At 31.2% G+C, this 13,390-nt stretch overlaps 1 protein-coding gene across 1 annotated transcript; it reads left to right on the top strand.

Annotated features, from left to right (window-relative positions):
* The first annotated feature begins 1,829 nt into the window (after nt 1-1,829).
* On the top strand, nt 1,830-6,150 carry LOC127721241 (toll-like receptor 4). The gene is made up of 2 exons (XM_052227919.1): nt 1,830-1,958; nt 3,589-6,150. Exon 2 carries the CDS (start codon nt 3,607-3,609, stop codon nt 5,758-5,760), a length of 2,154 nt encoding a protein of 717 aa, XP_052083879.1. The 5' UTR covers nt 1,830-1,958; nt 3,589-3,606; the 3' UTR covers nt 5,761-6,150.
* The last annotated feature ends 7,240 nt before the right edge of the window (nt 6,151-13,390 follow it).

Below are 13,390 nucleotides of genomic sequence, written 5' to 3'. Positions count from 1 at the left end.
AAGCTTGGACTTCAATATGCTGTCAAACTAAAAGCCTACTCAGATAATACTGCCTACAGCTTAATCCAATTTATGAAGATATTTTTGCAAAACATGAAAATAAAATTCCTCCGTTAGGTATACGTTTAAAATCACATTTAGCTTCTTTTGATTTAAAATCTGTTGCTCAAGTTGAAACTTGCAAATGTCCTCCATGGGAACTTCCCAAACCAAAAATGATATTTGATCTCCGTGAACACAATAAAAATAAAACAAATCCTCTTTTAATTCAGCAACACTATGCTGAAATCAAAGCCAATTATTCAGATTTTTCAACTGTCTATACTGATGGATCAAAAGATGGTGACAGAGTTGCATCTGCTGCTGTCTTCACGGACAGAGCTGCAACTCTCCGTTTGCCATCTGAAGCATCGATCTTTATTGCTGAAGCAGAAGCAATAATTTTGGCTTTGAAATTTATTGCTTCTTCAGATAAATCCAAATTTATTATATGTTCTGATTCACTTTCATGCTTACAAGCTATACAAAATACTAAAATTAAAAACCCAACAATTCTCAAAATTTTATATGTAATGAGGAATTTAAAAATTCTTCTTAAAGAAATATTATTTCTATGGGTGCCGAGTCATGTTGGAATCCTTGGAAACACAGCTGTAGACCTTGAGGCAAAGAATGCCCTGGGTGACCCTTTATCTAACTGTGATATACCATATACCGATTTTAAATCTAATATTAGAGAATATGTTTTTAATATATTGAAAAATGAATGGAGTAAAAAAGATGGTAATAAATTACATGAAATTAAACCTAATTTATGTAAACCTTTCAATAATTTTATGTGCAGAAAAGATCAGTGTGTTATTTCTAGATGTCGTATTGGTCATACTAGAATAACACACGAATATCTTTTAAAAAATGAAGTAGAACCACAATGTATACCTTGTAACTGCAAGTATACTATTAAACATGTTTTAATCAATTGTATTGCCTTTGCTGATATTCGGAAGAAGCATTTCAATGTCAATAATATGTATGATTTATTTAATAATATTCCATTTACAAATATTGTTTCATTCTTAAAAGAAATTGGAATATATTATAAAATATAAAAATGTTATTATATTTAAAACGATTTTAATTTTTATCACGTTATCTTAGTGTTGATTTTTATTTGTAAATAATCAATTTGCTTTAGTCTAGAATTTTAGTTTATTGAAAGACCTTTTGTCTGATTTTAAAAATATACCTTAAATTGTTATAATATTCGAATTAGCTCTCGCCGCGATATAGCCTTTCTGTGCTAATGCGGCGTAAAGCAAACAACAATCAATCAATCAATTGATAGTGTTCCAATTACAAATATTGTTTCATTCTTAAAAGAAGTTGGAATATATAATAAAATATAAAAATGCTGTATAAAATTATAATGATTTTATTTTTTATCACGTTATCTTAGCGTTCTATTTTATTTGTATATAAACAATTTTGATTTAGACTTAACTTTTAGTACATTGAAGGACCTTTTGTCTGATTTTAAAAATATACTTGTTAAATATTTGAATTAGATCTCGCCGCGATATAGCCTTTTTGCGCTCATGCGGCGTAAAGGAAACACCAATCAATCATACGAATATGCATCTGGATGTCCGTAATTAGAGTACCGTTTTTTATGCTTATTAAAAAGGGTCACCACTTATCATTGAAAAACGAATCAAATAATTTCTATATATTTTGATTGTTGACTTCATTATATATGTAAGTAAGGTATCATCACAAGTCCGATATACAATTATGAATCATTTCCGAAAGTATCAACGTCTATTTCTTAAGTGTTTATGACTATACAATATGATCACGTTATATCCGATCATTGATCTGACAAAAGTCTACAAAAATCAACATATCTCCATTGTCTTATTAATTTCCTGTCTGTATTTCTAAAAATTGAACTACACCAGGTAAGATTGATTTTTAGTTATAATTCACTATTAATTTATTGAACTTAATTATTAATTAATTTAATTAAAGATAGTAAAGTACATTGAGGGTACCAATTTTCTGCACCAGATTCGACTTTCGAGAGTAAATATTTCTTCAGTGATGCTCGCGGCCTTACCATTTCAATGTTTGATTGATTTTTGGTTGATTAACGTCCAGTGTCAAAAATGTCATGCATGTTCAGGACGAAAACAAATTAAGATTAAATACAATTGGCAGGTCCTGAAAAATTGTCCGTTATTGTGTGCTGGATGTACATTTGATTATCCGCAAAAGAAAGGCAAAATAAATCACAGGGACATTCAAACTCATAAGTAAAAAATAAAATGACAAGGCCATGGCTAAAAAAGAAAAAGACAAACAACAGTACACAAAACACAACATAAAAAACTAAAGACTGAGCAACACGATCCTCACCAGAAACTTGGGGTGATCTCAGGTACTCCGGAAGGGTAAGCAGCTACTGCTTCACATGTGACACCCGTAACTAGTTGAACTTGGTGATTAACTCGAAACCGTAAGCATAAAGAGTGCCAAGTTTCTTCACGTAAACGAAGCCTTGCAACAATTCTCTGAGGATTCGATAAGAGGCCTGTTGTAAATCAAGTCTGCCGATATCCAACTTGCTCTCTTCTTCAGATGGAATTCTGAATTTTTTGTTTCTCTTCCCGTTGAATTAATTTTTAGAACCAACTTGACAAACCTACCCATTTGAACTACTTTTTTTTTTAAAAATGCATGAAATATTTGCCTTTGGACAATAAAAGGGAGTGTTTAACATACATCTTACAATTCCGATACTAAATGATCATAATTTTTCCGAAATGTTATAAGCAAAACATCAGTCAATGAATCACTTGGAGAAGATTCAAATAAGGACACAAAAAAAAACAATTATGGTAATGTTCTTCATTTCCATACAAGATGACGTAGTTGCATTCATCATAGGCACCATATGATATGAGTTACTTAAATAGCCAAGTTTGTGGGTTTTTTTGTAACAAATATTGGCTATAAATTTATGTAATACCGAATTTAGTGGTGAATGTGTTTGACAATCAAAATATAGTGTTTAAAGTTAATGAGATAACCTCAATGTGAGCTTTTTATTTTACGAAAAACCTGGAGTGAATTAAACAAATCTATATAAATTTCCGTTACCTTAATAATTGGCGGATCAGAGCTGTGAACCTACGATTAGACGACATATGCAATAGTTATGAAAGACTATGTAAAAGTGTGATATTTTCTAGCTTGTGCCCCCTTTTCTTTCAAAACATCCAATCATGTCCAGTTAATAGATTTTTTTGTTTGCCATAACAAACACTCTCATTCTTATTTGACAAGCCATCCTTGAAAAATGTAGTTACCTACCATTGTTGAACATTTATAATACACATTTAAATAAATAAATGCCTCCAGTGCGGGATTTTCTCGCTGTGTTGAAGACACATTGGTGGCCTTCGGCTGTTTTCTGCTCTTTGGTCGGGTTGTTGATCTCTTTGACACATTCCCCATTTCCATTTTCAATTTTAAAACTACATTTTAATATGACATGATACCATTTTTTATCTTAATTTCTGATTGTAGAATTCCATACGGAACTTGATGGCTTCAAAAATTACTTTAAAACATTTGGTAATTGTTCTTTGTATATGCCAATATGTTGTCCTGGCGATTTCGTTACCTTGTGATTTCAATGAAAAATGTCGCTGCACAAATATTCCACAACATGCTGAAATGGGTAGTGAGGTGATGCTGAATGTCGATTGTTCAAATAGAAGATTGCAGGATGTACCAGATTTACCAGCAAATGTGTATACTTTGAGTTTGAAAAAGAACAATATTAAAGTGATAAACGATTACCAGTTTAGTCTTTTAAGAAATCTTTCTGAATTGGATTTATCGTATAACAAAATCAAACGTCTCAATAGATTTTCTTTCAACGGATTGTCGAATCTTCTAATCTTAAATCTTAATAACAACCCCTTACCGTACACTGAACGTGCAATTCCTAGTGAAGTTTTTAAATCGTTGATTTCCCTGAAACATATATGTATTAGATTTACTTCTCCAATTGGAACTTTACTACCAGAAGTAGCGCTATCAAACTTGAAATTGCTCGAATCATTAGAAATAGATATTCCATTAATAACTCCATACAAAGTCATTTTCGGTAAAAGTTTTGACTCTTTAGTACATCTTGAAACCCTTAAAATTGGTACATGCTTAGTTTTTGGGATAAAAAACGACACTTTTTCTCATCTTGTTTACTTGAAGAACATATACTTTGACATAATTTGTGAGATATTAATCTTACCTGGAGCACACCATTGTTTGCAAAAACTGCATAAAATAGAAATGCATTTTTTCTCACAGTATGATGTTTTTTCAATTGTTCATGCAACTATGGAATTGAAGCTGACACCTGTCCAGACAATTGTTTTCAAAAATACATTTTTTCATGGAAGAGAAAAACCATATTACACATGGACTGCACTGGCATCTGGTTTAAATGGTTCATCAGTACAAAATTTGCAACTTACAGGAAACAACCCAGTGAGTTTATTTCCATTATCCAAAATTGAACCAGCCCCGCCATCATTTCTAACATTAAACCTGTCAAGTAATAAACTTGACCAGTTCGAATTGGAATTGACAAATATACAGAAACTAATATTACGAGACAACCATCTTGGGAATTTTCTCCGTTTTAAAACTTTTAACAAACACATAAAAAGAAATTCCAAACTCAAATATATTGATATATCTATGAATCGTATTTACAAATTGAAGTCTTCAATATTCCATGGTCATCCAGAGCTAAGATATATCAATTTAAGTCATAACTATTTGCAAGAAGTGTTATTTGACGTGTCACAGGCAAATTATCTAAAATATTTAGTTTTATCTAACAATTTTATCTCAGGTTTTAATCAGAAATCAATGAAAATGTTTGATCATCTTTCTCTCAATTCTAACCTTTCGATTTTTTTATTGAATAATTCATTAGAATGCACATGCAAAACATTGCTATTTTGGAAATGGATAGTCGTAACTCGTGTTAATGTATTCTTTGATCGCCGATGTGTGTCGGAAGATGGAACTGTCGTAAGATTCCTTTCTACAAATAAAATTATTCCGAAGTTAGAAAAAGAGTGCATAGCATATACCAGTTTCATCATCATCGCTTCAATTGTTCTGGTGGCTACTCTGATTTGTATCGCTGTTGCTGTTGTTTATAAATACAGATGGAAACTTCGTTATATGTTTTACCTTGCTAAAAGCAAACATCACAGACATAAAGCAAGCACTGATGATAAACAGTATGTGTATGATGCTTTTATTTCTTACTGTGAACACGACAAGTCCTTTGTCATAAATGATTGCATTAAAAATTTAGAAATGGAAAGAAACTTCAAACTATGTGTACATCAACGCGACTTTATACCAGGTGAAGAAATTACGACTAATATTACAAATGCAATACATGAAAGCAGAAAGACTATATGCATTCTAACGAAACAATTTTTTGATTCCTATTATTGTATGTTCGAGTTTAATATGGCCCGAATGGAAAGTATCTATTCAAGGGACAAAAGGAACATTATTTTTCTGATCTTTGTAGAGCAAATTCTACCGCAAAATATGCCCCTTGTGTTGTTGGAACTTGTACAAAAGGACTCGTATATTGAATATCCAAATGATCAACAAGGGAATGTAGTATTCTGGGACAAAATTGACGAAGCATTGCGCCAATGAAATTAATACGAATATATATCACAAAAATGAAAAATTAAAGAAAGTTAGAACATACAATTAATGCAAAAATATACCACCCTATCCAAAATCGTTTAAAATTTGTTTATTAAAGTACCTGTAATATGAAGATGATCAGAAAAGGATCTGTCTAATAATTTCGTATGTTAAGAGATACATTTAATTTGAATTTTTATTGTGAACATTGAGCATTTGCTTAATTGTTTTCTTCCTATTATTTGACAATCGTACTCTGTTATTTATTTTTATTAAACACATTTTATAGTTTAGCGGAGAAAAAGGTAATTTTATTCTCGCCTAGAGTAGAAATAGCATTTGTGAATTCTTAATTATCAATAAACGGTTGATGACAAAAGTCATTTAACAAATAAAGTATTCTGATCTTTTTTACCCATTCTGCATCTCATTTAATATTTTCTTCTCATGTCACGTGGTTACGATTAGTGTGTGCCTTGCAACAAAAGGCAAAACATATTTACAGAGAAAAAAATGTATGTGAAAGGTTTCCATACGGTTAAAAAAACTAATTAGTTGAATGTAGTTTGGAAAGTAAAACATTTATCAATGATTATAGTCTACGTCATTTCTGGCATTTACTAAAACATAGTTCAGTTGATCTGTTCCAGCAGGTTAAATCATATCTTAAGTTATATGTGAAGTAATTGTGCCCTATTTATTGCCGTTCATTGTCATTTGGCAATGTGTTTGTGTTTTCCGTTGGGTGCAGACCAAATATTACATGTAGACGGACTGGACAAAATATGCTGCGTTTACTCTGCATTAAGGAAGTTCGCAAAATATGCGGCGTTTACTCTGCATTAAGGAAGTTCGCTACTCAGTTTCAAAATAACAAGCTTTTCATAGCACTAGTATATATTGATAGGGGATTAATAAAGGAACCAAAAGAGCGAAAAAATATAGGTCCGTGTGCTTGTTTTCGAGATATTAGCTATTGAAATTTTGGCGGGAAAATGTTCTCTCTTGATTTTTCATAGCTTTATCATTGACAAGTTTAAGTTCTCAAACACTATTAAAAAATAACAAAGATTTTATAAGACTTTTACAGATGGCTTAAAATTATACATGTACCAAGATTTATAAAAAGAAAAATGGGGGTTAGTTGGCCAAATGGTTTAAGGCATTCAAATGGATAAAACCAGAGGATTCTGAAAATCTGACAAAAATTCCAAAACACGACAAGCGAACATCCTTAACTCCAAAATTCCAGTAGACATAAAAGTAAACTGGCGTTTAACCTCTGCGTTTATGCGAAAAAGGGGCGATTTCTAATTTTGTGAAGGCTATACTGGCGTTTGCTTTCTCGTTTTTCTTTTCGGGGTTAACGTGAAAACGGCGCGTCTTCTTCTTTATTTAATAAAGGCAACAGTAAATTTGTGAAAAGTTATCGCACGTTTACTGTTTTTAGTAAACGGGCGTTAACATATATTGTGATGGTATTCTGTATACTCTGACTATCATATCACATGACTAGCCACATAAAAATGTCTTACTGCACATTTTCGACATTTATATAAATTAACGATTACAATGCATGATGTGACACGTATTAAATTAATTGAAAATTCAAAACTGTACATAAGTAAGAAAAGATATTTCTTCCGGAAGCTTATAGCCTTTGTCATTAAGACATGGACTTTTAAACGATTACATGGTCCAAAATCAAAACTTACAGATTCATAATATCTTTTGCAGCCTGACCACGATAAATTTGCCGTAAAGAATGTTAACAGTTGACCTATTACGCCTGATGTTATCTTAAATATCATGTTTACATCTACATACAGTTTTGCATTATATGCATATAAACTTAGTATATTTGTTATCAAAATTTTGTGTGAAGCGATAGCCATTCATTTAGTATTTTTTGCAACATAAAAAATTGCAATTGAAAATAACTTTTTATATTCTTGTACTGGCCTTGTAATTTATTACTTTTATAGATACAAATGGATTATTTGTTGACATCAACAAAAGGTGCCAATATCTTACATTTTGTCAGAATATCCTATTCTGTTCTTTAGGTCCTTAAGGATGAATAGTTTTACACTAATTGAAATTTCTATTAGTCTACCGTTACCACATATGTTCCGATGCCTTTTATAGTGAGTGAAGCTCTGCATGCATGGTAAATATATCTAGCATTATCACTGTGTGGGGTACACCATTGATTGCTGCAGGACACACACATTATGCTTTAATCAAACATAACCTATTTTTCCATTGACAATTTGAATTGTCCACCTTTATTCCCTTCGACCCATTTTGCAGATCCGACTTATTTATTTTTATTATGTTTGTGTCTCCTCAACATGCATTATACGCTAGCGTCATTGAGTTTAACGTTTTCGTCATATATATATATATATATATTTACTCAAACAAATCTTAATCATTGTGAACAAATGATGTATGATATAAATGAATGTTAGTTTCAATTTCAATATCGAATTCAGAATTCAATTAGAGAATGATCTTTTAACCAATTCTAAGCACCTGATATTATCCGAGTTATTGTAGGGGTTCGCGTTTTTTAGTCTTAGGCTTTCTATGTAGTATATTGCAAAGTTTTTTTTGTCTTTTTGTTCTTTTTTGCAATGGCATTGCAAATTTCATTAAGTTAAAGATTTAACTTTCAGTTTTCAGCGTTTCCTTGATATCTTTCAACTCTTTTTAAAATACGATTTTGGAAAATGAAATATTCTTATAAACAGGAAGGTCAATGCCGGGTCACAAGGAAGATATAACATATTTTCCCACTTTAAGAAAGTAAATATACTTTCAATTACTTGAGAGAGGAAATTATTGCGGATTGAATATTTAAAGTCGGTGTATAATAAACGATAATCAATTGATTGATTGTTGGTTGCTTAACGTCCAGTGGCAAATATTTCATACATATTCAGTACGAGAACAAATTAACAACAAATACAATAGGTAAGTTCTGTAATAGGGGCGTCCGGGATTAAGGTCGGAGAAATTTAGACTGCCACGGGAAATGAGGGCATATTGGAAAGGAACAGCAATTTTTCCTTGCAACAGGTCACCTACGGACCCCCCAAAGAGTTGTTACAATGGTTCTTAACGTGCAGAGACCATGACACACTCTCTACACGAGGCATCGGATTTAGGGTCCCCATTCTGACCGGACGTGGCTGCGTATTTGATTCATGCCGCACAACCAAACGGACGCCCCACTTTGGACAGGATTTAACTGCCGGTCGGAAGAAGACCTGTAGTGACCATATTTCTATTCCCCAGTCACAATGACTCGATATTTAATGTTTTATCACCTATAGTTTTGTTAGTTATTACATTAAGGAAGAGAGGCAAGAAGGCAAAGGGATATAAACACTCGTAAGTCACAGACTAACTGACACCACCATTGTAAAAGCCAACGACGTTTAAACAAACAATAGTCTACAAAAGACAACTCAGAAAATTAAATATCGAGAAACACGAACAACACCAATAATTGGAAGTGATATCAGGAAAAGAATGCAGTTCCTGTTGTTGTAATATTTAAAACAGCTTACGCTGCGATATAGCCTTTTTGTGCTGATGCGGCGTAAAGCAATCCCCAACCAATCAATCCTACTTGGACACATTATTCGTAAAAGAACCGACCAATATGTGTTCTCACTCATTAATGTTGCGTGCTAAGCTAAGAAACCTATATCTTTATAATGTTCGCTTTGAACAAGAAATAGCGTGTTTGAATCGGCCGGGGATTGATAACGGAATATCATATTCGAAGCGAGCACGCAACCATTATACCGACAAGGTAAACACGCTACAGCTAGAACGCACATGTGATAAACTAGTAACAGGGTATCGTTTCATAAATTGTTTGAAAATGAGACTAAAACAATTTACAAAACTTTTATGCATAGTCAACGAGGAATAAATTCTTCTTTAAACTGTGTCTGAATAAGAATGTTTCTTTTCTCTTCATCATATCAAGATACAATGTATGTGTGCTATATAAATCCTTACCATTCAAATTGTAATGAAATAATCACCGTTATTTTGACCATCACAAAAGGTTGTCTTACCATATCAAATGCAACTTGTATGAATGTATGAGCTCTCTAAAGCAACGTTATTATATTCAAAAGGACAACAAACAAAAAGCCTCATTTAACTCTAAATGTCATGTCAGAAGCATAAACACGTAATACTTAACGTAATGTAATGTAATGTAAAGTTTAACTTTCAGTTTTCAACGTTTTCTTGGTATTTGTCTACTCTTTTTAAAAGTGGTTTTTGAAAAAGAAATATTCAAATAAACAGGAAGATCAATGTCGGGTCACAAGGAAGATATAACATGTTTTCCCACTTTAAGAAAGTAAATATACTTTCAGTTACTTGAGAGAGGAAATTATTGCGGATTGAATATGTAAAGTCGATGTATAATAAACCATAATCAATAAAGTACGGTAAAAAAAAAACCACGAGTTGTTTACACTTCAGTTATAATAGATACAAATGTAAAAAGTTTGGGTGCAGTCAACATTGAGTTATAATCCTAATCATTACATTAACTATGTCAACAAAGAAAAGTAAAATGGCATACAGACATTCGGTAGACAAAACACAACAGCAAAATTGAAAGACGAGAATATATTAACGGAATGTATAAATACCGAGCCTCCCAAAAATGATATAACCCCGAAAAAAGGACTAAACAGTCAAGTTTAAAAATGTACAAAGACAAATAAAAAGAACAATATAATACGTTATTAAGATTATAAACAACTTCAGAACATATAATATTTAATTCAGTACCATCAGGATGCCCTATCCGTCATACTAGAATAACACGCAAGTATCTTTTTAAAAAACGAAATTCAACCAGAATGTATATCTGCGATTGCAAATATACAATAACACATATTTTATGTGTAAAGACTTTTCCGAGATCCAGGAAAAACATTTCTAATGTACATAATAATTGTTTTGCGACAATTGTTTCCTTTTTTAAAGGAAATGGGAATGTATTCTTAAATGTGAATTTGTTGTATTAGTTTAAAATGATTTTAAGTTTTTATCATGTTATCTTATTGATAATTTGTATTTGTAATATTTGCAATAATTGAAAACTTAAAAAAAAAAAAAAAAACGTCTTGTTATAATATTTAGAATAGCTCTAGCAGAGATATAGCCTTTTTGTGCTGATATATCTGAATGTGTAATTAAATGATCTGGCCTTTTTGATCTTCTTGTTCTTGACAAGTGTTTGATAGAACTCGGAATCATCTGAAAATAAGGAGAGGAGCAATTTCATAAGGATGCCGACAATTTATTGAATAAGTCTGCCTCAAAATTCAACAAATATCTGTCAATTAGAAATTCAGGCATGCTGTTCACTTGTTCTTCGGTGTAGCATGTTTACAACATACGCCGTATAGTACCACAACGCAATAGAATTATAGCGTCATTAACGAGGTTTTTAATTACAGTGTTTTACTCACACAAATCTTAATATTGTGATCAAATGATGTATGAGATAAATGAATGTTAGTTTCAATTTTAATATCGAGTTCATGATTCAATTAGAGAATGATCTTCTAACCATTACCTAACACCTGATATTACCGAGATTTTGTAGGAGTTTGCGTTATTCTGTCTTAGGCTTTCTATGTAGTGTATTACAAAGTGCTTTGTCTTTTTGTTCTTTCTTGCAATGGCATTGCCAGTTTCTTAAAATTTAAGTTTAACTTTCAGTTTTCAACGTTTTCTTAGTATTTTTCTACTCTTTTCAAAATGTTGTATTTGAAAATGAAATATTCAAATAAACAGGAAGATCAATGTCGGGTCACAAGGAAGATATAACATGTTTTCCCACTTTGAGAAAGTAAATATACTTTCAATTACTTGAGAGAGGAAATTATTGCGGATTGAATGTTTAAAGTCGATGTATAATAAAACATAATCAATAAAGTACGGTAAAATAAAAATAAAAAATACCCCACGAGTTGTTTACACTTCAGGTATAAAAGATACAAATGTAAAAAATTAGGTGTAGTCAACATTGTGTTATAACCTTAATCGTTATATTAACTATTTCAACAAAGAAAAATAAAATGGCATACAGACATTCTGCAGACAAAACAGAACAGCAAAATTGAAAGATAAGGATATACTGGCAGAATGTATAAATACCGAGCCACTCCAAGATGATATTACCCAAAAAAACGGACTAAAAAGTTAAGGTTAAAAATATACAAAGACACTTAAAAAAACATTATATCACGTTATTAAGATTATAAACAACTTCAGAACATATAATCTTTAGTTCAGCACCATCAGGATGCCCTATCGGTCATGATAGAATAACACGCACGTATCTTTTAAAAAACTAAATTCAACCAGAATGGATATTTGCGATTGCAAATATACAATAACACATATGTTATGTGTAAAGACTTTTCCGAGATCCAGGAAAAACATTTATAATATACATAATAATTGTTTTGAGACAATTGTTTCTTTTTTTTTTAAGGACATGGGAATATATTATTAAATGTGAATTTGTTGTATTAGTTTAAAATAATTTTAAGTTTTTATCATGTTATCTTATTGATAATTTGTATTTGTAAATAAACATTTTTGCTTTACAGTAAAGTTGGAATAAATTGAAATAATTAAAAGACTTCTCGTCTTTAAAAAAAATTAAATCGTCTTGTTATAATAATTAAAATAACTCTAGCCACGATATAACCTTTTTGTGATGATATATCTGAATGTGAAATTAAACGATCTGGCCTTTTTTATCTTCTTGTTCTTGACAAGTGTCTGATAAAACTCCGAATCATATGAAAATAAGGAGAGGAGCGATTCCATAAGGATGCCGACAATTTATTGAATAAGTCTGCCTCAAAATTCAATAAATATCTGTCAATTAGAAATTCAGGCATTCTGTTCACTTGATCTTCGGTGTAGCATGTTTACAAAATACGCCGTATAGTACCACTAAGCAATAGATTATAGCGTCATTAACGATGTTTTTGAATTAAAATGTTTTACTCACACAAATCTTAATATTGTGATCAAATGATGTATGAGATAAATTTGCATGTTAGTTTCAATTTTAATATCGAATTCAGAATTTAATTAGAGAATGATCTTCTAACCATTCCTGAGCACCTGATATTACAGAGTTATTGTATGGGTTTGCGTTATTCCGTCTTAGGCTTTCTATGTAGTGTATTGCAAAGTGTTTTGTCTTTTTGTTCTTTCTTGCAATGGCATTGCCAGTTTCTTAAAATTTAAGTTTAACTTTTAGTTTTCAACGTTTTCTTGGTATTTTTCTACTCTTTTCAAAATGTTGTTTTTGAAAATGAAATATTCAAATAAACAGGAAGATCAATGTCGGGTCACAAGGAAGATATAACATGTTTTTCCACTTTGAGAAAGTAAATATACTTTCAATTACTTGAGAGAGGAAATTATTGCGGATTGAATGTTTAAAGTCGATGTATAATAAACCATAATCAATAAAGTACGGTAAAATAAAAATAAAAAAATACCTCACGAGTTGTTTACACTTCAGGTATAAAAGATACAAATGTAAAAAATTGGGTGCAGTCAA

The sequence above is a fragment of the Mytilus californianus genome, unplaced genomic scaffold (genome assembly GCF_021869535.1).
Source record: "Mytilus californianus isolate M0D057914Y unplaced genomic scaffold, xbMytCali1.0.p SCAF_12, whole genome shotgun sequence".
NCBI lineage: Eukaryota > Metazoa > Mollusca > Bivalvia > Mytilida > Mytilidae > Mytilus > Mytilus californianus.
Note: the sequence above shows the minus strand (reverse complement) of the source record. Positions and strands in the feature narration are given on the sequence as shown.

Excerpts from the sequence above, each read along its gene's own strand:
- LOC127721241 (XM_052227919.1), top strand. The coding sequence starts at position 3,607 with ATGGCTTCAAAAATTACTTTAAAACATTTGGTAATTGTTCTTTGTATA.